This window comes from Salvelinus namaycush, chromosome 12 (genome assembly GCF_016432855.1).
Source record: "Salvelinus namaycush isolate Seneca chromosome 12, SaNama_1.0, whole genome shotgun sequence".
Taxonomy (NCBI): Eukaryota; Metazoa; Chordata; class Actinopteri; order Salmoniformes; family Salmonidae; genus Salvelinus; species Salvelinus namaycush.
In genome coordinates this window covers 7,469,812-7,495,702 of record NC_052318.1, presented here as the reverse complement: position 1 = coordinate 7,495,702, position 25,891 = coordinate 7,469,812, and the positions used below count along the sequence as shown (strand labels likewise).

The 25,891-nt window shown below is 42.1% G+C and overlaps 1 protein-coding gene across 1 annotated transcript; it reads right to left on the bottom strand.

Annotated features, from left to right (window-relative positions):
• Positions 1-7,314: 7,314 nt before the first annotated feature.
• On the bottom strand, positions 7,315-25,027 carry LOC120056756 (glutaredoxin domain-containing cysteine-rich protein 2). The gene is made up of 3 exons (XM_039004964.1): positions 24,674-25,027; positions 8,188-8,427; positions 7,315-7,559 (listed from the first exon to the last, which is right to left on the bottom strand). Exons 1-3 carry the CDS (start codon positions 25,025-25,027, stop codon positions 7,383-7,385), a joined length of 771 nt encoding a protein of 256 aa, XP_038860892.1. The 3' UTR covers positions 7,315-7,382.
• Between the last annotated feature and the right edge of the window lie 864 nt (positions 25,028-25,891).

Sequence of the window (25,891 nt, the reverse complement as noted above, 5' to 3'; positions counted from 1 at the left end):
GTGTGCCCTGCGGTTTTCAGCGGTGCAGTTGCCGTACCAGGCAGTGATACAGTCCGACAGAATACTCTCAATGGTACATCTATAGAAGCTTGTGAGGATCTTATGGACCAAGCATAATTTCTTCAGCCCCCTGAGGTTGAAGAGGTTGTACCTTCTTCACCACACTGTGTGTGTGAAGGGGCTATTTCAAGTCCTCAGTGATGTGCATGCCAAGGAACTTGAAAGCTTTTGACCATTAACACTGCAGCCCTGTCAATGTGGATGGGGGCATGCTCTCTCTGCCGACTCCTGTAGTCCAAGCTTCTTCATTTTGTTGATGTTGAGGGAGAGGTAATTTTCCTGTCTCGTCGTTGTTGGTAATCAGGCTTAACACTGTTGTGTCGTCAGCAAACGTAATGGTTGAGTTAGAGACATGGGTGAACAGGAAGTACAGGAGGGGGCTGAGCACGCACCCTTGTGGGACCCACGCGTTGAGGATCAGCATGGTGGAGGTGTTGTTGCCTACCTTCACCACATGAGGTCGGCCTGTCAGGAAGTCTAGGACCTAATTGCACTGAGAGGGGTTTAAACCCATGGACTTGAGCTCAGTGATGAGCTTGAAGGGCACTGTGGAATTGAAGGCTGAGCTGTAGTCGATGAACAGCTTTCTTACTTAGGCATTCCTCTTGTCCAGGTGGGATAGGGCATTGTGCATTGTAACGGTGATTGCGTCATCAGTGGATCTGTGGGGCTGTATGGAAATTCTAGTGGGTCTACTCCAGGGTGTCTGGGATGATGGTGCTGATGTGAGCCATGACCAGCCTTTCAAAGCATTTTATGGCTACTGATGTGAGTCATTTAGACAGGTTACCTTGGTATTCTTGGGCATAGGGACTATGGTGGTCTGCCTGTAAGTATTACAGACTGGGTCAGGGAGAGGTTGAACATGTCAGTGAAGACACTTGCCAACTGGTCAGCAGATGCTCTGAGTAAGCGTCCTTTCCCCAGGGCCTTGTAAATGTGAGTTATCTTACACAGTGTTGAAACTGTCCATGGTGCTGATCATGGTGCAATAACACCAAATAGAGTCTTTAAGAAATATCATACTGTAGTAGAGAAAAACAACATGGCAGGAAAATAAACCCCCTGAACATACACATTAGGAGCACCTACAAAGCATTAGGAACACCTGCTCTTTCCATGACATAGACTGACCAGGTGAAACCAGGTGAAAGTTATGATCACTTATTGATGTCACTTGTTAAATCCACTTCAATCCGTGTAGATGAAGGGGAGGAAACAGGTTAAAGAAAGATTTTAAAGACAATTGAGACATGGATTGTGTATGTGTGCCATTCAGAGGGTGAATGCGCAAGACAATATTTAAGTACCTTTGAACGAGGTATGGTAATGGTAAGTGCCAGGTGCACCGATTTGGTGTCAAGAACTGCAATGCTGCTGGGTTTTTCACGGTCAACAGTTTCCCGTGTGTATCAAGAATGTTCCACCACCCAAAGAACATCCAGTGGTGGGAAGCATTGGAGTCAGCATGGGCCAGCATCCTTGTGGAATGCTTTTGACACCTTATAGAGTCCATGCCATGATGAATTGAGGCTGTTATGAGGGTAAAAGGGAGGGGTGCAATGCAATATTAGGAAGGTATTCTTAATGTTTTGTACACTCATTGTATATTCCAGGTACAGTATATGGAATATGTCTACCTTCAAGATCTATACTGAACAAAAATATAAACGCAACATGCAATAATTGAATAGATTTTACAGAGTTACAGTTAATATTAGAAAATCAGTCAATTGAAACAAATTAATTAGGCCCTAATCTATAGATTTCACATGACCGGGCAGGGGCGCAGCTGTGAGTGGGCCTGGGAGGACAGAGGCCCACCCCCTGGGGAGCCAGGTCCAGCCAATCAGAATTAGTTTTTGTCACGCAAAAGGGCTTTATTACAGACAGAAATACTTCTCAGTTTCATCAGCTGTCCGGGTGGCTTGTCTCAGACAATCACGCAAGTGAAGAAGTCAGATGTGGAGGTCCTGGGCTGGTGTGGTTACACGTGATCTACAGTTGTAAAGCCAGTTGAACGCACTGCCAAATTCTCTTAAACGACGTTGGAGGAGGCTTATGGTAGATAAATTAACATTCAATTCTATGGCAACAGCTCTGGTAGACATTCCCGCAGTCAGCATGCCAATTGCACGCTCCCTCAAAAATTTTGCCATCTGTGGCATTGTGTTGTGTGACAAAACTGCACATTTTAGAGTGACCGTATATTGTCCCCAGCACAAAGTGCACCTGTGTAATGTTCATGCTGTTTAATCAGCTTCTTGATTTGCCACACCTGTCAGGTGGATGGATTATCTTGTCAAAGGAGAAATGCTCACTAACAAGGATGTAAACAAATGTGTGCACAAAATTTGAACTAAGCTTTTTGTGCGTATGTAAAATGTCTAGGACCTTTTATTTCAGCTAATGAAACATGGGTGCAACAGTTTACATGTTGTGTTTATATTTTTGTTCAGTATAGTTAGGCAAACTGATGTGAACAGTAATATACTCTAAATGAGACATATTACATATTGATGAAGGTCCTGACATGAGGAGATATCAGGTAGGGTTAAATGGCTGGAATCCGGTTACTGAGATTGGCCAGAATTCTTTCATGCAAAACCACTCCCTTTTCCCAGGATAAATAACTGCGAGAAACCGGTAAATTATCATTAAAAAAATGATATGAACAGCAAGGCGTGAAATGGAACTGTTCAATTATATGTGATGTCTAAATCTGGCTTCTCTACGGCCTCTGCATGATTAATCATCAACACTCAGGGTGGGGACAGACATCTCTGTATGGAGCACAGTTCACAATACATGTAGACCTATCACCTCATGCTAACTTTTTTTATTTTACCTTTATTTAACTAGGCAAGTAAGTTAAGAACAAATTCTTATTTACAATGACGGCCTACCCCGGACGATGCTGGGCCAATTGTGCACCGCACTCACGGCCAGATGTGATGCAGCCTGGATTCGAACCAGGGACTGCAGTGATGCCTCTTGCACTGAGATGCAGTGCCTTAGACCGCTGCACACCACTCGGGAGGCCTACCTTCTTGTGACAGGTAGGCCTACATTTGCTGCAGCATAGCCTACGCAACAGTAATATAAAGACTGAATGTGTGTCTAATTTACCCATCTCCATCTGGCTTTCAGGGCTCACCATGTTTTTACATTGTAAAGATTTTAAAAATGTTATTGCAGCTGCAGAGTACTAAAACACTTGAATATCGTTGCTTTAAAACAGTGTACTCGCAAGCACTCTCTCGCAGTCTTTCTTTTTCTCTCTCCATCAACCTCATACAAATTGCATCCAAAATGGGTAATTCTGTTCTAGATTGATATATAACCCTATACAGTAGATGTCCTAGTCTATGCAGTATTAGCCTTATATTTAGCTAATAAATGAAGAGTTATGGATAATAAGCTTCTAACTTATAGTCGCTGTCTCTTGTGCAATACGCAAGCACCTGTGCTCCACGTGCCTCTCCTTAAAAATAATTCCTTAGCTCTTGGAGTCCCATGCAGGAAAAGCTAGACTAGAATAGCTTGCTGGACATAATTCTTTTTTTGCATTTCTTATACCAATATAATATTAGAAGAAGAATGCAAGCTCTTTTTTTCTGAATGTGGAATACAGCAGCCAATAGAGCTCACGGATGGTTTAAAAGAAGAGCAAACGTGCCATGGCGGTAGGCTACAGAAGATATTAATGCAGACCCAACCATTCAATCTTTGTGAAGAGAAGTGAAAGACTTCTGCATCTAATGACGGCCTTTCAGGTTATGTCGATATAAGACTTGTTTTACTGTGCATATAGATACTTTTGTACCTGTTTCCTCCAGCATCTTCACAAGGTCCTTTGCTGTTGTTCTGTGATTGATTTACACTTTTCGCACCATCTCTAAGAGACAGAACGCGTCTCCTTCTTGAGCGGTATGACGGCAGAGTGGTCCCATGGTATTGTTTGTACAGATGAACGTGGTACCTTCAGGCTTTTGGAAATTGCTCCGAAGGATGAACCAGACTTGTGGAGGTCTACAATTATCTTTCTGAGGTCTTGGCTGATTTCTTTTGATTTTCCCATGATGTCAAGCAAAGAGGCACTGAGTTTGAAGGTAGACCTTGAAATACATCCACAGGTACACCTCCAAAAAAAAATGTCACTCTTTACGCGATGAGCAATGCAGAGAACACTGGAAGAAGAATTATAATTGTATTACCGTAGTGAATTATTGTAAAGTTTGTTTGTGTCAATTAATCCCTTAAGGGATGAGTTGCCAATTGGCGATTTGACACGAAAATACAATTTTATTAATTAATTAATTCATTGTAATGTTGTAGGCCGCATGTTTTGCACCAGAATCTCATGTTCTCTCCGTGCTTTATCATGGTTTGAACTATGTGCATAATTCCAGTCCATATAATACAGTATAATACAGTACAGTAACACAGTTCACATCAAAAGAGATTAGCCTACTGGAGCTAGTTACATTTATTTACCCAAGAGAGCATATGGTAAGCTACATCTATGGGCTTTCTGTTTTTCTGTTGTGTGTAATGGGCAGTAGCCTACATCATATATGTATTGGATAACGGCAAAATCATTTGGGCTTTTTTGGACTTGGGCTCATTAAATGTCATTCATGTATGGCTCATCAGGCTCAGATAGCATCAGGTTTTACTTTTCATGCTGATCAAAGCTCCAGACATTTCTATGTTTTATAATGCTTTTGAATGATACTTCCGGTTTTGGCGGGAAATACAGGGTTACCCCGGGTTGGAACATTTGTAAAATAATATCAGGTGACTTGTTGTCATGTAGGCCTACACATCGAACACTTTCCTATCAGTGGAGGCTGCTGAGGGGAGGATGGCTCATAATAATGTCTCGAACGGAGTGAATGGAATGGAATCAAACGTGTGTTTTTTATGTGTTTGATGCCATTCCATTCACTCCATTCCTGCCATAAAACTCCATTCCAGCCATTATTATGAGCCATCCTCCCCTCAGCAACCTCCATTGTTTCCCATCCCATTTTTGCATTTCAAGATGGAGTGGATTTACAGTAATTTACAGTTGCTTCAGACATTTATGATCAACATTTATCCTCCAGATTTGACCATTTCAGGGGGAAAACGTGACTAGTTTGAATCCTTGGGATGTTCAGAGTACCTTTCTCAACTGCTTGGATAATGTACAGTTTATGTGTGTAGCCATTTGCATTCCACAATACTAGATGGATTATACTCTGGATAACACAGAGGTTATGTCACCCAAAGAGTGGTTATGAGGAAATCATTATGAGAAATATATTCAGTTGTATACTGATAGATCTTTTCTTATTCTCAGCTTCCTCAAACAGTAGGCCTACAAGTTCAAGGGCTGCGTAGCCTATTACAGTATCACAACATGTCATGTAACAGCATCATGTAACCACATCATCATGTACCTTGTAACAACAAACTTAACACCATATCGGTCTAATGTAACAACAAATAGTTAAGGGTGTGCTGTGGTTCGTATTGCTATCAGTGTTGAATTACTGACTGTTATTTTCAATTGCTCTGATTCGCTGGGATCCTCAGAAGACCACTGTGGACAAAATGAAAGGAGAACCACCAAGACAGAGGTCAATCTAATGAGCGCTATATCTGCTGGATGAAAACGGCCGCAAGCCAAAAGGTCAAAGTTGTGTGTACAGCAAACAACAAACAAGGCCTCAGAGGACTATCATAAGAAACATAAGGGACAAAACAAAATTATCCAAGAAACTAGTCTGAGCGGAGTCTCTTTGGCCACATTCCAGCACAAACAACACCATGTTTACATTTTCAGTACATTCTGAAGTCTTTTTAATAACAAGCCATCTTAACATGGGTCCTTTGAAACTTTGCTTCACACGTGCATAAGCTATCTGATTATCACCAGTGATGAGGGAGGCTGTAAACTTGTGAATATTTACCCACTTCACACTTTTCTATGTGTGAATAAGGAAGGTGTTGCATACACATAGTTTAGCCGATTGAGAACAGAAGGAAACCCTCACAAATAGAGCATAAAGACATCTTCCCATGTTTGGTTATAAACAGACTACATTTGGAGAGAAAAAACTCCATATAATGACTAGAAATTATTCATGAATGTTCAAATGAATTGGAATAACTTGGAATGTGAAATGAGCAGCACAGTTCACGAATGCACACAGCACATGAATCCAAGCGATCTACCATCTGATGAGAGATTTCCAGCTGCCAGTATTCCTGTTCTGATATGAAAGGCTAAGGGTTGAACCTCGCAGGATTATTGAAGCTAGCGCTCCATGCCGCAGGATGGATCCATGTAAGAGCAGCAACTCAAAGCTTTGATGCAGTACTATCCCCCACCCCACACAGGAGATGAGAGAGAACGAACGAGACCAGCTCTTTGGAAAAAGAGAGGAAAGAAAGCATTTTTGTGACTATGGTAAAGTATGTGTTCAGCTGAGATAAAGCCAAAAAGAAAGCCACAGCAACAACTGTATATCTGCTAACTTCTCTCAGGGATATTTGCTGAATCACTCATCAAGTATCTCCATTTTATACTAGTAAAAACAGAAGGCTATACATTCGGGGGTATACACATAGAAATAGAATGAATAGAACGGGCTTGGAACCTCTAACCCTGGCAATTTGAATGGACACCCATTCTATTAATTATGTTTCTATGAGTATAAGTAGATTCCTTCATTGACTAAAAAGAAGAGCCAATGAAAATAAGGCATGTGTCCATTTTATTCATTCTCACCAAGACAACTCTGGAAGCAATTACCTCAGCATTAGGAAGATAAAACACTAATTCATTTCTTTCTACCTCCAGAGCTGCCCAAAAGCCTCTCCATAATTTATTGAAAGTCTTCCCCTCTCTCCAAATGAAAGCATCAATTAGCCTTATATATAGGCCTAACATGGGAGATAAAAGCGGTTTTCTCTCTGGTGAATGTGGGGATGATAGGACAGCTTCCCTTGTGGATAAAATGCAATGGTTTTACATTATTTTAATTAAAATGATAAGTCATCATGAAACCAGTTGGAAGTTCATGTTATCTTTGCAGAGACTCAGATGCACCACCTACCACCAATAGAGTGAATCTGTTGTCTTATCATGTGTCTTTGTTCTCTATGGTTCAGCCAGCTGCACGTATGGTAGCCTCCTTCCCTTCCAACAATTGGATTCTGATTCCTTACAAAAACATATGCAGTGCTCCAATAACCATCATAACCATTTTATATTACAGTGCTATTACATCAGGAGAGACAATGGGCACACACACAGCCAGTGGTTGGTGTTATTTGGAACAGGACTGGCACCTCTCCAGTCCATCAGGGTAGCAGGCCTGGCATCGCAGCACACTGATAGACTCATTGAAGCGGTTGGCCAGCATGGACAGCTTACTGCCATGGCATAGAGAGCAGGGGGCACTGCCCGAACCTCCACAATGCTGGCAGTCAGACACTGCATCCTGCTGGAGGCACACACACATACACACAGTGTCACTAACAACCCAGAGAAGCACTGCCACCCATGTCAACTCATATGACATATCATTACTAATGAATCCAACAAAATGGTAGAAAAGTACAAGTCAAAAAAAGATGACCTGGGTCCAAACAGAGAATGTTAAAAAGGCAACAAAGAGAGAGAGAAAAAATGAAATATTAGAACATATGGAGAGGCAGAGGAAATGAGAAACCCATTGAGAGAAAGAGAGATGAGTTAGGAATGGAAAGACAGAGAGAGAGAGAGAGAGAGAGGGAGAGAGAGAATGGGGGGAGCGAGGGGGAGAGCAAGAGGGAGGGGGAGAGGGGAAGGGGGAGAGAGACGGAGAGCGAGAGGGGGGAGGGGGGGGAGGGGGAGAGAGGGGGAGAAAGAAGCAGAGAGTGCAACTGGCAATCAGTTGAAGAAGCGACCATGGGGAATTACTGAGAGTATCCCGGCTCATAAATGGCAGCAGAGAAATTGAGTAGTCATCACTATCTGCGCAGTCGGTAGGCAGAGACGGGAGACCATGTGGTTAGTGAAAGACAGAGAAGAGGATAGCATTGCTGAAGCACATTAACACGGTGCAAGGTGTTCTGGTCAGGCATTTTTACCCCGTCCTGTCGATGGGTGCTCTGCTCCTCCCCGTCCTGTGGATGTGTGCTCTGCTCCTCCCCGTGAGCACAGAGGGCGTTGGGCCTCCTCTTGCCCCCTCTGATACGCCCCTGTGAGTACTCGTCCACTCCCCCCGGGGTCTGAGGATGTCGCCCCGTTCCTTTTTCCCTCCGAGGGGCCCGGATGATCCGCAGATTGCTGGTGTAGATTATTATCTTTCCGAAGTCCAATACTGAAGACTAGAGGGCAAACAAAAAGCATGGTCATGGCCTTTGATGTGCATTACTTAGTACAAAGTAGTTGATGTCTCTTTGTTAACAACAGAGGCGTCGCTCCTAATGGCCGGTGATTTTAATGCAGGAAAACTGAAATCCATTTCACCTAATTTCTACCACCATGTCACCTGTGCAATTTGAGGGGTGATAAAACTCTAGATCACCTTCACTCCACACATAGAAACGCATACAAAGCTCTCTCTCATCCTCCATTTGGCAAATCTGACAATAACTCTATCCTCCGGATTCCTTCTTACAAGCTAAAACTCATACAGGAAGTACCAGTGACATGCCCAATACGGAAGTGGTCCGATGAAGTGGATGCTAAGCAACAGGACTGTTTCACTAGCACAGACTGGAATATGTTCCGAGACTCATCCGAAAGCATTGAGGAGTTTACCACATCAGTCACTGGCTTCATTAATAAGTTTATCGACAACGGCGTCCCAACAGTGACCGTACGTACTTATCCCAACCAGAAGCCATGGATTAAAGGCAACATCCACACTGAGCTAAAGGCTAGAGCTGCCGCTTTCAAGGAGTGGGACACTAACCTGAACGCTTATAAGAAGTCCCGCTACGCTCTCTGACGAACCATCAAACAAGCAAAGCGTCAATACAGGACTAAAATCGAATCATACTAAACAGGCTCTGATGCTCATTGAATGTAGCAGGGCTTCAAACAAGATGCCCAGTTACATGAGCACACCAGACTAAATGCCTTCTATGCTCACGTCGTGGCAAGCAACACTGAACCATGCGTAAGACTGTGATCACGCACTCCGTAGCCAATGTGAGCAAGACCTTGAAACAAGTTAACATTCACAAGGCCGTAGGGCCAGATGGATTACCAGGATGAGTACTCAGAGCACCCACTGACCATCTGGCAAGAGTCTTCACTAATATTTTCAACCTCTCTCTGACCCAGTCTGTAATACCTACATGTTTCAAGCAGACCACCATAGTCCCTGTGCCCAAGAACTCCAAAGGGAACCTGCCTAAATGACTATTGCTTCTTAGCAATCATATCTGTAGCCATTAAATGTTTTGAAAGGCTGGTCATGGCTCACATCAACACCATCATCCCAGACACCCTGGACCCACCCTCATTTGCATACTGCCCCAACATACCGACAGATGATGCAATCTCTATTGCACTCCACACTACCATTTCCCACTTGGACAAAAGGAACAGCTACATGAGAATGCTGGTCATTGACTACAACTCAGCATTCAACACAATAGTGCCCTCCAAGTTCATCACTAAGTTAAGGACCTGGGACTGGGACTGAACACCTCCCTCTGCAACTGGATCCTGGACTTCCTGACGGGAAGCCACCAGGTGGTGAGGGTAGACAACAACAGATCTGCCACGCTGACCGTCAACACGGGGCCCCTTAGAGGTGCGTGCCTAGTCCCCTCAAGTACTCCCTGTTCACCCACGATTGTGTGGCCGCGCACAACTCCAACACCATCATTAAGTTTGTCGACGACACAATGGTGGTAGGACTGATCACTGACGACGATGAGACAGCCTATAGGGAGGAGGCCAGAGACCTGGCTGTGTAGTGCCAGGACAACAACCTCTCCCTCAACGTCAGCAAGACAAAGGAGCTGATTGTGGACTACAGGAAAAGGAGGACTGAGCACGTCACCATTCTCATCAACGGGGCTGTAGTGGCGCAGGTTGAGAGCTTCAAGTTCCTTGGTGTCCACATCACTGATCTATCATGGTCCAAACACACCAATACAGTTGTGAAGAGGGCACAACAACGCCTCTTCCCACTCAGGAGGCTGAAAATATTTGGCATAGGCCCTCAGATCCTCCAAATGTTTTAGAGCTGCACCATTGAGAGCATCTTGACTTGCTGCATCACTGCTTGGTATGGCAACTGCTTGGCATTCGACTGCACGACGCTACAGAGGGTAGTGCATACGGCGCAGTACATCACTGGAGTCGAGCTCCCTGCCATCCAGGACCTTAAAACCAGGCGGTGTCAGAGGAAGGCCAAAAAATTGTCAAAGACTCCAGCCTTCTAAGTCATAGAATTAAAATATGGCACCGACAGATAGGGCAGCTGTGCTTCTAGCTCCTATGCAACTTAGTATTTTGTATTTTGTTATTTTATATATTATTTCTGACATTATTAGCCCAGACATTTTTTTGTGTTATTACATACAACTGGGAATAACATTTGGATATCAGATCGGCGGTAACTCACCGGCATTACCAGCATTACGATCAGGAGTACGACTTTCCCGAATTGGATCCTTTGTTCGTACTCCCCAGGGCAATTTAACTGATTCCAGAGGCTGATCCAAAATACAGCCAGCGTAGAAGAGGTATTTGGAGTGGACTCTTAGTCCGACTCAGGAGGCGCGCACACCACCAACCGCTTCCGAGTATATTACTCGCTAATGTTCAGTCTCTGGATAATAAAGTTGACGAGCTCAGGGCGAGGATCTCCTTCCAGAGAGACATCAGGGATTGTAACATACTCTGTTTCATGGAAACATGGCTCTCTCGGGATATACTGTTTGTGTCCGTACAGCCAGTTGGGTTCTCAGTTCATTGCGCAGACAGGAATAAAGATCTCCCCTTAAGAAGTGCGGGGTGTATGTTTCATTATTAACTAATCATGGTGTGATTGTGATAACATACAGAAATCCAAGTCCTTTTGTTCACCCGACCTAGAATACCTCAAAATCAAATGCCGACCGTATTACCTCCCACGAGAATTCTCTTCGGTTATAGTCACAGCCGTGTATATTTCCCCTCAAGCCAATACCCCGACGGCCCTCAAAGAACTACACTGGACTCTATGCAAACTGAAAACCATCTATCCGGAGGCCGCATTTATTGTAGCCAGGGATTTTAACAAACCTAATCTGAGGAAAACGCTACCGAAGTTCTACCAACACATTGACTGTAACACTCGCTCTGAGAAAACATTGGACCACTGCTACTCAACTTTTCAAAATATCTACAACGCCCTCACCCGCCCCCCTCCCTTTGGCAAATCTGATCACGACTCCATTTAGCTCTTCCCTTCCTATAGTCAGGAGCTCAAACAGGAAGTACCGTGCTACAGAGTATTCAATGCTGGTCTGACCAACCGGAGTCCATGCTTCAAGATTGTTTTGATCACGTGGACTGGGATATGTTCTGGGTAGCCTCTGAGAATAATATTGACGAATACACGGATATGGTGACTGAGTTTATCAAGAAATGTATATTAGATATTGTACCCACTGTGACTATTAAAACATACCCAAATGAGAAACCGTGGATAGATGGCAGCATTCGCACAAAACTGAAAGCATAAACCTCCAAAGGATAGAATTTGTAGATAATTGGCCCTCTTTCTGGGACTCACCCACAAACAGAACCAAGCCTGGCCTGTTGAGGAATGACGGACTCCATCCTAGCTGTAGGGGTGCTCTCATCTTATCTACGAACATAGACAGGGCTCTAACTCCCCTAGCTCCACAATGAAATAGGGTGCAGGCCAGGCAGCAGGCTGTTAGCCAGCCTGCCAGCTTAGTGGAGTCTGCCACTAGCACAGTCAGTGTAGTCAGCTCAGCTATCCCCATTGAGACCGTGTCTGTGCCTCGACCTATGTTGGGCAAAACTAAACATGGCGGTGTTCGCCTTAGCAATCTCACTAGAATAAAGACCTCCTCTATTCCTGCCTTTATTGAAAGAGATCGTGATACCTCACATCTCAAAATAGGGCTACTTAATGTTAGATCCCTCACTTTAAAGGCAGTTATAGTCAATGAACTAATCACTTATCAGAGATGAGATGCTTGAGATGCAGAGATGCTTGTTCTAGGTCCCAAGAAACAAAGAGATCTTCTGTTGAATCTGACAATTAATCTTGATGGTTGTAAAGTCGTCTCAAATAAAACTGGGAAGGACCTCGGCGTTACTCTCGACCCTGATCTCTCTTTTGACGAACATATCAAGACTGTTTCAAGGACAGCTTTTTTCCATCTACGTAACATTGCAAAAATCAGAAACTTTCTGTCCAAAAATGATGCAGAAAAATTAATCCATGCTTTTGTTACTTCTAGGTTAGACTACTGCAATGCTCTACTTTCCGGCTACCCGGATAAAGCACTAAATAAACTTCAGTTAGTGCTAAATACGGCTGCTAGAATCCTGACTAGAACCAAAAAAAAAAGAAGAAAAAGATTTGATCATATTACTCCAGTGCTAGCCTCCCTACACTGGCTTCCTGTTAAGGCAAGGGCTGATTTCAAGGTTTAACTATTAACCTACAAAGCGTTACATGGGCTTGCTCCTACCTATCTTTCCGAGTTGGTCCTGCCGTACATACCTACACGTATGCTACGGTCACAAGACGCAGGCCTCCTAATTGTCCCTAGCATTTCTAAGCAAACAGCTGGAGGCAGGGCTTTCTCCTATAGATCTCCATTTTTATGGAATGGTCTGCCTACCCATGTGAGAGACGCAGACTCGGTCTCAACTTTTACGTTTTTACTGAAGACTCATCTCTTCAGTGGGTCATATGATTGAGTGTAGTCTGGCCCAGGAGTGTGAAGGTGAACGGAAAGGCTCTGGAGCAACGAACCGCCCTTGCTGTCTCTGCCTGGCCGGTTCCCCTCTCTCCACTGGGATTCTCTACCTCTAACCCTATTACAGGGGCTGAGTCACTGGCTTACTGGTGCTCTTTCATGCCGTCCCTAGGAGGGGTGCGTCACTTGAGTGGGTTGAGTCACTGACATGATCTTCCTGTCTGGGTTGGCGCCCCCCCCTTGGTTTGTGCCGTGGCGGAGATCTTTGTGGGCTATACTCGGCCTTGTCTCAGGATGGTAAGTTGGTGATTGAAGGTATCCCTCTAGTGGTGTGGGGGCTGTGCTTTGGCAAAGTGGGTGGGGTTATATCCTTCCTGTTTGGCCCTGTCCGGGGGTATCATTGGATGGGGCCACAGTGTCTCCTGACCCCTCCTGTCTCAGCCTCCAGTATTTATGCTGCAGTAGTTTATGTGTCAGGGGGCTAGGGTCAGTTTGTTATATCTGGAGTACTGTCTTATGCAAATGAATTACTTAAAAATCATACAATGTGATTTTCTGGATTTTTGTTTTAGATTCCATCTCTCACAGTTGAAGTGTACCTATGATAAAAATGACAGACCTCTACATGCTTTGTAAGTAAGAAAACCTGCAAAATCGGCAGTGTATCAAATACTTGTTCTCCCCACTGTATATATATTTTTAAATCCGTGTCCAAAAATACCGATTTCCGATTGTTATGAAAACTTGAAATCAGCCCTAATTAATCAGCCATTCTGATTAATCGGTCGCCCTCTATTCTTAATACCATTCCTTTACTTTAGATCTGTGTGTATTGTGTGTATTGTTGTGAAATTGTTAGATATTACTTGTTAGATATTACTGCACTGTAGGAGCTAGAAAGACAATCACACCCGCAATAATATCTGCTGTGTATGTGACCGATACAATTTGATTTGATTTCTTTCTGCTACCGCACGGCAAGAAGCATTGACCCTTTTTTGCACTAACTTTTTGGCCTCATCACATTGGCTGCTGCTACTGTTTTTGTAACGGGCTTCCTCCTTCTCTTCATCCGAAGAGGAGTAGCAAGGATTGGACCAAAGTGCAGCGGGGTGTGAATTCATAATGATTTATTAAACAAAAACGACGAAACACGAAATAACACTTTAGAAATACAAAATAACCAAAACGAACTAAACAGACCTAAACTTACGAACTTACATGAAACGAAGAACACACGAACAGGAACAGACAAACCGAAACAGTCCCGTGTGGTAACATGTACTGACACGGAAGACAACCACCCACAACAAACAATGTGAAACAACCTACCTTAATATGACTCTCAATCAGAGGAAACGCCAAACACCTGCCTCTAATTGAGAGCCATACCAGGCAACCCATTAACCCAACATAGAAAACACATAACATAGACTACCCACCCAAAACTCACGCCCTGACCAATTAAACACATACCAAACAACAGAAAACAGGTCAGGAACGTGACAGTTTTCCATCTGTCACTGTATTCCTAGTTATATTTACATATCTACGTCAATTACCTCGTACTCAGGGGCGGACTGGCCATCTGGCATTTCGGGCAAATGACAGATAGGCTGGTAAATTTTTAGCCTAGTGGGCCTGTCTAAGCTAGTTATTTTTGCACAAAATGATCCTGATCTTGCTAATGATGGGGGCCTGTCATGCCAAATAGTCCCCCCCCCCCCCCCCCCCGCATCACAATGGGATTTAATGAGTTAACAGACTCCACTGATATAGTTATACATCTGTCATATTAGGGTGTCTAGCTATAAATTAAACGTGATCAATCAAATGGATAGGTGTAAGCAATTTTGGTAATTCCAAATGCCCTTAACTAGGTGTCTGTGCTAGACAGACAAAGAGAGAGGGGGGGGGGGGGAAAGTAAGAAAGAAAGGATGGAAGTGAGAGAGGGAGAGAGAGGTGGGAAAAGAGTGGAAGACAGAGAGAGAGATGAAGAGAGAGAAACAGAGAGAGAAAGACAGCAGTGGAAATGTACTTAGACTTGAGTATTTCAACAACCCTTCTCTTCCAACTTGTTAGGCAATCATATGTACCTACGGGGGAAGGATGGCCAGCTACACAGGAGGGTGATTTTTACTAAGGAGGAGGAGGCCGTGCTGACCGAGATGCACGCTGGCCATGTTGGAGTGAAGCACATAATTTTTTTATTTAAAAACAATTATAATTACCCCCTTTTTCTCCCCAATTTCGTGGTATCCAATTGGTAGTAGTTACTGTCTTGTCTCATCGCTGCAACTCCCATACGGACTCGGGAGAGGCGAAGGTCGAGAGCCATGCGTGCTCCGAAACACATCCCAACCAAGCCGCACTGCTTCTTGACACAATGCACATCCAACGCGGAAGCCAGTCGCACCAATGTGTCGGAGGAAACACCGTACACCTGGCCACCTGGTCAGCGTGCACTGCGCCCGGCCCGCCACAGGAGTCGCTAGTGCGCGATGAGACAAGGATATCCCTGCCGGCCAAACCCTCCCTAACCCGGACAACGCTGGGCCAATTGTGCGCCGCCCCATGGGCCTCCCGGTCGCGGCCGGCTGCGACAGAGCCTGGGCTCAAACCCAGAATCTCTGGTGGCACAGCTAGCACTGCGAGGCTGTGCCTTATACCACTGCGGCAACCGGGAGGCCCATGAAGTGCATGATTGCCAAATTCTTCTGATGGGGAATTGTCAAGGAGGTGGACAGCTGGGCAAATGAAATAACCTTTTGTTTATCAATCACATTCTATTATATCTGAATTTATTATAATTTCAATGAATGTCATATCTGAGAGTACACAATGTTTCAATTTGGCACTTTTTGCTTAAAGGTCAGTACCCTGTCTAGCCTGCCAAAAGTTTGAGAGGGTGAAGACTGTGGCACCGGAGTTGAAGCCCATCAAAGTTGTTTCACCATGGCACATGATTGGTATGTGTCCCAATTCAAATTTTGCCCTGATATGTTGTTTTGTAATGGTTGCTTTACTTGACCACAGCAGAGTTCAATATTATAGCACGTGTGTGTGTGTCAGTATGCTTACAAATATGAAAATCTGCATTCTGTATGACACAGATATGGGTAAGAATAAAGTAATCTTCTCTCTAACACTTCTCTCCACACAAATGTTATGGGTGGACCTCATCGGACCCTTCACGAAATCCAGAAATGGCAACAGCTGGTGTCTGCCGGCGACTGATCACTTTACCAAGTGGGTGACGGCAATACCCATTAAGGTCAGTAAAGGAAGAGTATGTGCTTAACTCTAAATTCCCTTCTATAACCCATTAAAAGGGTGATTGGAACCAAAAATAGATATTTGTTTTGTATGATACCCATCAAGTACGAGACTGGCGAGGCCACCTCCAAGGCAATGATAGACATCTTCAACACCCACGGTTCTCCTGAGGTCATCTTGAGTGACCGAGGTCATGAACGCTGGAACAATGTACGGATGTTATAGGTTATATTCTGTCAACAATGGTTTGTTTTATTTATTATTTACAATTCGTTTTTTGTTTTTCCATGGTACATAATCTGACATATTTCAATATCTTACATTGTCAATTGATATCCCTTTCCTACCCTCTCCTCCAGGTTTGGTGAATGGACCAACCAGACCCTCAAGACTGCCATGGGCAAGTACCTAAATTGGTACCAGGAAGGGTGGGCGAACAACCTGAAGGTAATTCTCACACATTCTACTTGGTTCTACTTGGTCACAATCCCGGATCCGGGAGCACCCCCATCAGTAAAAAAGCTGACTAGCATAGCCTAGCATAGCGTCACAAGTAAATACTAGCATCTAAATATCATTAAATCACAAGTCCAAGACACCAGATGAAAGATAGACATCTTGTGAATCCAGCCATCATTTCTGATTTTTAAAATGTTTTACAGGGAAGACACAATATGTATTTCTATTAGCTAACCACGATAGCAAAAGACACAACTTTTTTCTTCCACCATTTTTTTCCTGCATAGGTAGCTATCACAATTTCGACCAAATAAAGATATAAATAGTCACTAACCAAGAAACAACTTCATCAGATGACAGTCTGATAACATATTTATTGTATAGCATATGTTTTGTTAGAAAAATGTGCATATTTCAGGTATAAATCATAGTTTTACATGGCAGCCACCATCACAACTCTCACCAAAGCAACTAGAATAACTACAGAGACCAACGTGAATTACCTAAATACTCATCATAAAACATTTATGAAAAATACACAGCGTACAGCAAATGAAAGACAAAGATCTTGTGAATCCAACCAATATTTCAGATTTTTTAAGTGTTTTACAGCGAAAACACAATATAGCATTATATTAGCTTACTACAATAGCCAACCACACAACTGCATTGATTCAAGCCAACAATAGCGATAACGAATAATCCAGCAAAAGATATTAATTTTTTCACTAACCTTCTCAAACTTCTTCAGATGACAGTCCTTTAACCTTTTCTCAATAGGGGGTGCTGTTTGCACTTTGTAAAAAATTTGTTCCCAAATTAAACTGCCTCGTACTCAATTCTTGCTTGTACAATATGCATATTATTATTACTATTGGATAGAAAACACTCTCTAGTTTCTAAAACCGTTTGAATTATATCTGTGAGTAAAACAGAACTCGAGTTGGAGCAATTTTCCTATGAGGAAGTGAGAAATCTGAAATCTGCAGGCTGTTCTGAGGTCGGTTTATTAATTTGCATGTCTTCTATTGGTTGAGATGCACTGCATACGCCTTCCCCTGGATGTCAGCAAATAGTGAGAATTGGAATGGAGTTGCTAGGCAGATCTGAGGCCATATAAATGGGCTCGGAACGGGGGGTCCTCTCTTTCCTTTGTTCGCCATGACGCAAGACAGACCTCAGGATGGCGTTCTAGAAAGCTCCCGTTATAGCCCTTAGATATATCCGGCTCTGATTTTATTCGATATAGGTGTTAAAGACATCATAATGTTGTTATTTTAAACCGAGTTATATCAGTTTATATCAGTATATTGCGATTTTCGGATATTTATTTGTGCTGCGTTCTAGTCAGTTTGGCACGTCTGGGCCACATGGCTAATGTTTACTGCTAATTCCAAAGTTGAAGGCGACAATCTACAACCGAGCAACGATTCTTTTGGACAAAGGACAACTTGCCCAAGATTCCGATGGGAGCTCATCAAAAAGTAAGAACTATTTATGATGTTAATTCGTTGTTCTGAAAAATGTAAAACTCATATTCCGCCATTAATTTCGGTGTGGTCTCGCTTTAACGCACGCTGTATGTCGTAGTAACGTTAATTTAAAAAATCTAACACAGCGGTTGCATTAAGAACTAATGTATCTTTCATTTGCTGTCCAACCTGTATTTTTTAGTCAAGTTTAGGATTAGTTACTGATTAGATTAGGTGCCTCTCCCAAGATTTCTCCCGACATATTGTTGGCAGCTTGGCTACTATTCTCATTGTATAACCACGATTTGTGCCGCTAAATATGCACATTTTCGAACAAACTCTATATGTATTGTGTAATATGATGTTATAGGACTGTCATCTGAAGAAGTTTGAGAAGGTTAGTGAAAAAATTAATATCTTTTGCTGGTTTATTCGTTATCGTTATTGTTGGCTTGAATCAATGCTGTTGTGTGGTTGGCTATTGTAGTAAGCTAATATAATGCTATATTGTGTTTTCGCTGTAAAACACTTAAAAAATCTGAAATATTGGCTGGATTCACAAGATCTTTGTCTTTCATTTGCTGTACGCTGTGTATTTTTTAAGAAATGTTTTATGATGAGTATTTAGGTAATTCACGTTGGTCTCTGTAGTTATTCTAGTTGCTTTGGTGAGAGTTGTGATGGTGGCTGCAATGGTAAACTATGATTTATACCTGAAATATGCACATTTTTCTAACAAAACATATGCTATACAATAAATATGTTATCAGACTGTCATCTGATGAAGTTGTTTCTTGGTTAGTGGCTATTTATATCTTTATTTGGTCGAAATTGTGATAGCTACCTATGCAGGAAAAAAATGGTGGAAAAAAAAAGTTGTGTCTTTTGCTATCGTGGTTAGCTAATAGATTTACATATTGTGTCTTCCCTGTAAAACATTTTAAAAATCAGAAATGATGGCTGGATTCACAAGATGTGTATCTTTCATCTGGTGTCTTGGACTTGTGATTTAATGATATTTAGATGCTAGTATTTACTTGTGACGCTATGCTAGGCTATGCTAGTCAGCTTTTTTACTGATGGGGGTGCTCCCGGATCCGGGATTGTGTGCAAGTAGAAGATAACATCTTATTACACAATACATATAGAGTTTGTTCGAAAATGTGCATATTTAGCGGCACAAATTGTGGTTATACAATGAGAATAGTAGCCAAGCTGCCAACAAAATGTCGGGAGAAATCTTGGGAGAGGCACCTAATCTAATCAGTAACTAATCATAAACTTGACTAAAAAATACAGGTTGGACAGCAAATGAAAGATACATTAGTTCTTAATGCAACCGCTGTGTTAGATTTTTAAAATTAACGTTACTACGACATACAGCGTGCGTTAAAGCGAGACCGCACCGAAATTAATGGCGGAATAGTATTTTTACATTTTTCAACAGAACAACGAATTAACATCATAAATACTTCTTACTTTTTGATGAGCTCCCATCAGAATCTTGGGCAAGTTGTCCTTTGTCCAGAGGAATCGTTGCTCGGTTGTAGATTGTCGCCTTCAACTTTGGAATTAGCAGTAAACATTAGCCATGTGGCGAAGACGTGTCCACCTCACTATAACGCAGCACTAATAAATATCCGAAAATCGCAATATACTGATATAAACTGATATAACTCGGTTTAAAATAACAACATTATGATGTCTTTAACACCTATATCGAATAAAATCAGAGCCGGATATATCTAAGGGCTATAACGGGAGCTTTCCAGAACGCAATCCTGAGGTCTGTCTTGCGTCATGGCGAATGATGAAAAGACTGGACCCCACGTTCCCAGACCCTTTATATGGCCTCAGATCTGCCTAGCAACTCCATTCCAATTCTCACTATTTGCTGACATCTAGGGGAAGGCATATGCAGTGCAACTCGACCAATAGAAGACATGCAAATTAATAAACTGACCCCAGAACAGCCTGCCTAATTTCAGATTTCTCACTTCCTCACAGGAAGTTTGCTCCAACTTGAGTTCTGTTTTACTCACAGATATAATTCAAACGGTTTTAGAAACTAGAGAGTGTTTTCTATCCAATAGTAATAATAATATGCATATTGTACGAGCAAGAATTGAGTACGAGGCAGTTTAATTTGGGAACGAAATTTTTACAAAGTGAAAACAGCACCCCCTATTGAGAAAAGGTTAATTTCTTTCATCACATTCCCAGTGGGTGAGAAACTTACATACACTCAATTAGTATTTGGTAGCATTGCCTTTAAATTGTTTAACTTGAGTCAAACATTTCAGGTAGCCTTCCACAAGCTTCCCACAATAAATTGGGTGAATTATGGCCCATTCCTCCTGACAGAGCTGGTGTAACTGAGTCAGGTTTGTAGGCCTCCTTGCTCACACACGCTTTTTCAGTTCTGCCCAAACATTTTCTATCGAATTGAGGTCAGGGCTTTGTGATGGCCATGCCAAAACCTTGACATTGTTGTCCTTAGGCCATTTTTCCACAACTTTGGAAGTATGCTTGGGGTCATTGTCCATTTGGAAGACCCATTTAAGACCAAGCTTTAACTTCCTGACTGATGTCTTGAGATGTTGCTTCAATATATCCACATAATTTTCCTGCCTCATGATGCCATCTATTTTGTGAAGTGCACCAGTCCCTCCTGCAGCAAAGCACCCGCACAACATGTTGCTGCCACCCCCGTGCTTCACATTTGGGATGGTGTTCTTTGGCTTGCAAGCCTCCCCCTTTTTCCTCCAAACATAACGATGGTCATTATGGCCAAACAGTTCTATTTTTGTTTCATCAGTCCAGAGGACATTTCTCCAAAAAGTACGATCTTTGTCCCCATGTGCAGTTGCAAACTGTATTCTGGCTTTTTTATGGTGGTTTTTGAGAAATGGCTTCTTCCTTGCTAAGCGGCCTTTCAGGTTATGTCGACATATGACTCGTTTTACTGTGGATATAGATACTTTTGTACCTGTTTCCTCCAGCATCTTCACAAGGTCCTCTGCTGTTGTTCTGGGATTGATTTGCACTTTTCGCACCAAAGTACGTTCATCTCTAGGAAACAGAATGCGTCTCCTTCCTGAGATTTTTTAAATATAAATATGAACTTTATCGAACAGAACATACATGTATTGTGTAACATGAAGTCCTATGAGTGTCATCTGATGAAGATCATCAAAGGTTAGTGATTAATTCTATCTCTATTTCTGATTTTTGTGACTCCTCTCTTTGGCTGGAAAAATGGCTGTGTTTTTCTGTGACTTGGCTCTGACCTAACATAATCGTTTGTGGTGCTTTCGTCGTAAAGCCTATTTGAAATCGAACACTGTGGTGGGATTAACAAGAAGTGTATCTTTAAAATGGTGTGAAATACTTCTATGTTTGAGGAATTTTAATTATGGGATTTCTGTTGTTTTGAATTTAGCGCCCTGCCAAAAGCCCTTTCACTGGCTGTTGTCATATCGATCCCATTAACGCGATCGCAACCAATAGGAAATCGGTGGAGTGGTTAAAAAACTAGTTGTAATGTCTCCAACCTAAGTGTATGTAAACTTCCGACTTCAACTGTATTTGTTCCACATTATTCATTGTTGTATACTGGGACCTACAATAGATACATATATATTCAACCACAAGGATGTACTAATGAGCTATGCAAGATATATATTTTCTATCATAATAGAGGACTTCTGAAATTATATTATTTCAGTGTAGATAACAGAAGGGCAGGTTGAAATACAAACATGACAGCCAGACAAGCCAGTGTATGAATAAAAAGGATTTGCATATGAATGAAGTGGAAATTTGCTGATTTAGTGATCTGTAAATTAAGTCATTTTAATGTGTCAAGCAGATTACATGTTTTCTTTGCCATTTCCGAAACATAGCAACATTTAAGAAATGGATTTCATGGTAACCAAAAGTAGTTCGAAGTTTTATTAGCTAAATAAAACTTGTTTATACAGCAAAATTGTTGCAGAAATCAGCCTTGTTTGCAGAGCGATGATGAAAATAACGTCATTTAGGCTGTAACGATCTCCAAAATTCTATTCAGTACATCATCACACCGTTGACATAGCGACAGATGCTAATAGTTTATCGAATCCCATTGTGACGCAGAGGGGGACACTTTTTGGCATGACAGGCCTCAAGGAAAATAACAGGCCTGTTTTGGGGGCCTCAAGGGAAATAATGGTCTGGTGTGTTAGAAATACCAGGTTTTTGGTCCCAGTCCAACCCTGTTCGTTTTCCTGCACATTGACTCAGTACTGGTACTACTTGTATGAAGCCTAGTTATTGTTACTCATTGTGTATCTATTACTACTTTGAATATTATGTGTTTTACTTTTCTATTATTTCTCTCTACATTATAAGTAAGCATTTCACTGTCAGTCCACACCTGTTGTTACGAAGCATGCGACTCATAACATTTGAATCGTTTTGATTTGATAGACGGACTTGAATAAAAATGTCTGTTTTAGTGGTTAATACCTGTGTGATAAAATACTAATTTGCTTGTTTACAACGTTTTACTGTCTCTTTTTAAGTGTATTTATTTGCTATTCAGCGGACAACTTGACAACACTCCGAGGGCGTTTGTAAGTGTACAATCAAACTTTTTATTGGACTGTGTGATACTTGCCTTAGTCTTTTAGTCTTTTCATTAAAAGTAATTTGGAGAAATGTGACATAGTGATAAAAGTAAACATCTTATGCTTTTCGTATTTTGTTCAGTCTGAACTTCACAGGACAGACTAAAGTAAAGACATTTATCCTGACTGGCTCCAGAGAATGAAACACTGAAGATGTGACTGTTATCTGATCAGCTGATACTTTATTGCTGTATTGCCACAATATTGTACACACATTGAGGTCGGTAAATAACAGCATAAAACAAAAACATTGTTGTGTCCTTCATTTTAACACAGTTTCATAAGCTATAGCCCAACAGCTCATATGGTATAATGAAATGCTTTGCAATTATGCAGAATTAAAATTGTACAGCCTTTTAATTTGCAGGGATGGGCACTCTTGAATGTCTTAATTATAGGCTACCCCAACTTGCTCTGTTTCTTACTTCTATCATGTTAAATATTAGCCATCACTAGGCCTAATAACCACATATTAAACTGCCAATGTACTGTTTGTTCCCTTCAGTTGCTATAGCCATTGTTTTGTTAACCTTCATTAGCTTCCTCTGTAAACGCTGTCACGGCCGTGTGGTTGTTGCTGAGGATCATTAGTAACAGTTGATAATATAAAAAAAGTAATGCAGGGTAATTAAATCGTTATGGACCGGAGCGCAGACCAAGCCATAACAGTTTGAACCCGACGCATGGCTCAATACTTGGTTGTGTCATCCACAGTTCCATGGTTAGTGCAGGCAATAGACGAGGGTATAACCTACTAGTGTACACTATTCTCCCTATTATAATTCTATGTACACTCATCTTCTAACATTACCATGGGTTAAAGAACTGAATGAATCAAACCACTGTTTTCTTTCTTTTGTGTGTAAAGGCTATCCAAACCTGTTTTTATGATTCATAAATACGTTCCTTAACCTAAATAATCAAATAATTTATCTACCAATTGTTGCTTAAATGGAGATGAATATGCATATATTTATATATATATATATTATATATATATATATAACAAACTCTGAACCAATTATATTAATTTGGGGACAGGCTAAAAAGCATTAAACATTTATGGCAATTTAGCTAGCTAGCTTGCACTTGCTAGCTAATTTGTCCTATTTACCTGAAATGCACAAGGTCCTCTACTCCACCAATTAATCAACACATAAAACGGTCAACCGAATCGTTTCTAGTCATTTCTCATCCTTCCAGGCTTTTTCTTCTCTTGACTTTATATTGCAATTGGCAACTTTCATAAATTAGGTGCATTACTGCCACTGACCTCATTCGTCTTCAGTCACCCACGTGGGTATAACCATTGAGGAGATGGCATGTGGGTACCTGCTTCTATAAACCAATAAGGAGATGGGAGAGGCAGGACTTGCAGCGCGATCTGCGTCAGAAATAGAACTGACTTCTATTTTAGCCCTTAGCAACGCAGACGCTCATTGGTGTGCGCGAGCAGTGTGGGTGCAATAATTGAATAATATAGATTTCTACATTTATTTTGCAACGCTCGCGCACGCGACGCGAGTGGTGTAGTAAGCCTGTAAGTCTGAATCTCAAATACTGAGAAGTGAGGAGGAGAAGTGAGTGCATTTCCTAAGTCTGAATCGGCCCCTTAGATTCTAATCGGCAAGCAGACACCCACCAGGATAGAATTCATTACTGATCTAAGACAATTAACCATGCATTCCAAAAGGCAATGAAAGCAAATAGGGGTGTGGTGAAGGTTGTGTATTGTGCTACAAATCAACAGTTTCATAGCAGGGTTTTTCAACCAAGCCACAACTACTCACATTGGGGACTCCCTCCGGTGTATCGCTGTGGGCAGAGGGTCTGTAGTTAGCCCCCCCCCTGTAGACGTTGATCCTCTGGGCCATCAGTCCGGTAGGGGGGTACAGACCCTGGTCCTGCATGTCCTGGAAGCCACAGAGCTGCTCCATCTCCAGGTGTCTGGGCATCTTGTGGCTGTGGAAGCTATGGGGGTATTTCTCCTCTGGGCTGTCCAGCTCCTGGCCATCCTCGTACACATGCTTCAGCACTCTGCCGCTGACCGACGAGGCCAGCTTGAACCTCACCTTTCTGGGTTTGCTGTCATACAGCTGATCGCTGTCATACCTCTTGTCCAGTTTCCTCTGGAGCTCCTCCATGGTTCTCCTGCTGAAAGATGTGACTTTGAGAATCCGCCTGAGACCCTAAGGACCCTATATACTGTATCTACCTGAACAAGGAGCTGATATGATACGGGAGTGTTCCATGGACTGCTTGAGATCAGCCTACCTCTACCTGCTGTCTGTCTTTAGCTATCACAGCTGAATTATTCAGTGTCAGATCGTATTCACTAAAGGATAATGGGGAAACTGAGACCATATCATCAAATAATCATGTTTGCAGGAGTAGTGGAGTGTTCCTAAAAGCAAGAATTGTGGGCATGGAGCAGAGTGTGAATTACGAGGGGCCCAGGAGGTTCTCAGGCCCCCTGAATGAGACACGAATCCCCCTAAATGCAACAAAGTATAACTGGGGAGGGGGTCCTCTAAATAATGCTAATTTATCCATTCTCCTATTTGTTTAAAATGCAATTTCTACTGCTACAGTGGTACATATTCAAATTAAACAAACAAATTAAACAAACACCCCCAACCGCTGAGTCATGGTTTAAAACATTTTTCTTTTTTTTCGTGGCTGCATCCTGGAACAGTCCCGTATTTCAGCCACTTTTCAAATCAAATCAAAGTTTATTGGTTGCGTACACAGATTTGTAGTTGTTTTCGCAGGTGCAGTGAAATGCTTGTGTTTCTAGTTCCAACAGTGCAGTAATAATACCTAGTAATACAAAACAATTTTCACCAATCCAAAAAGTTTAAAGAAAGAAATTAAGAAATATCAGAATGAGCAATGTCAGGGTCCAGAATATAAATATACACTGAATGTATAAAATATTAGTAACAACTTCCTAATATTGAGTTGCACCCCCCACCTTTTGCCCTCAGAACAACCTCATTTCATCAGGG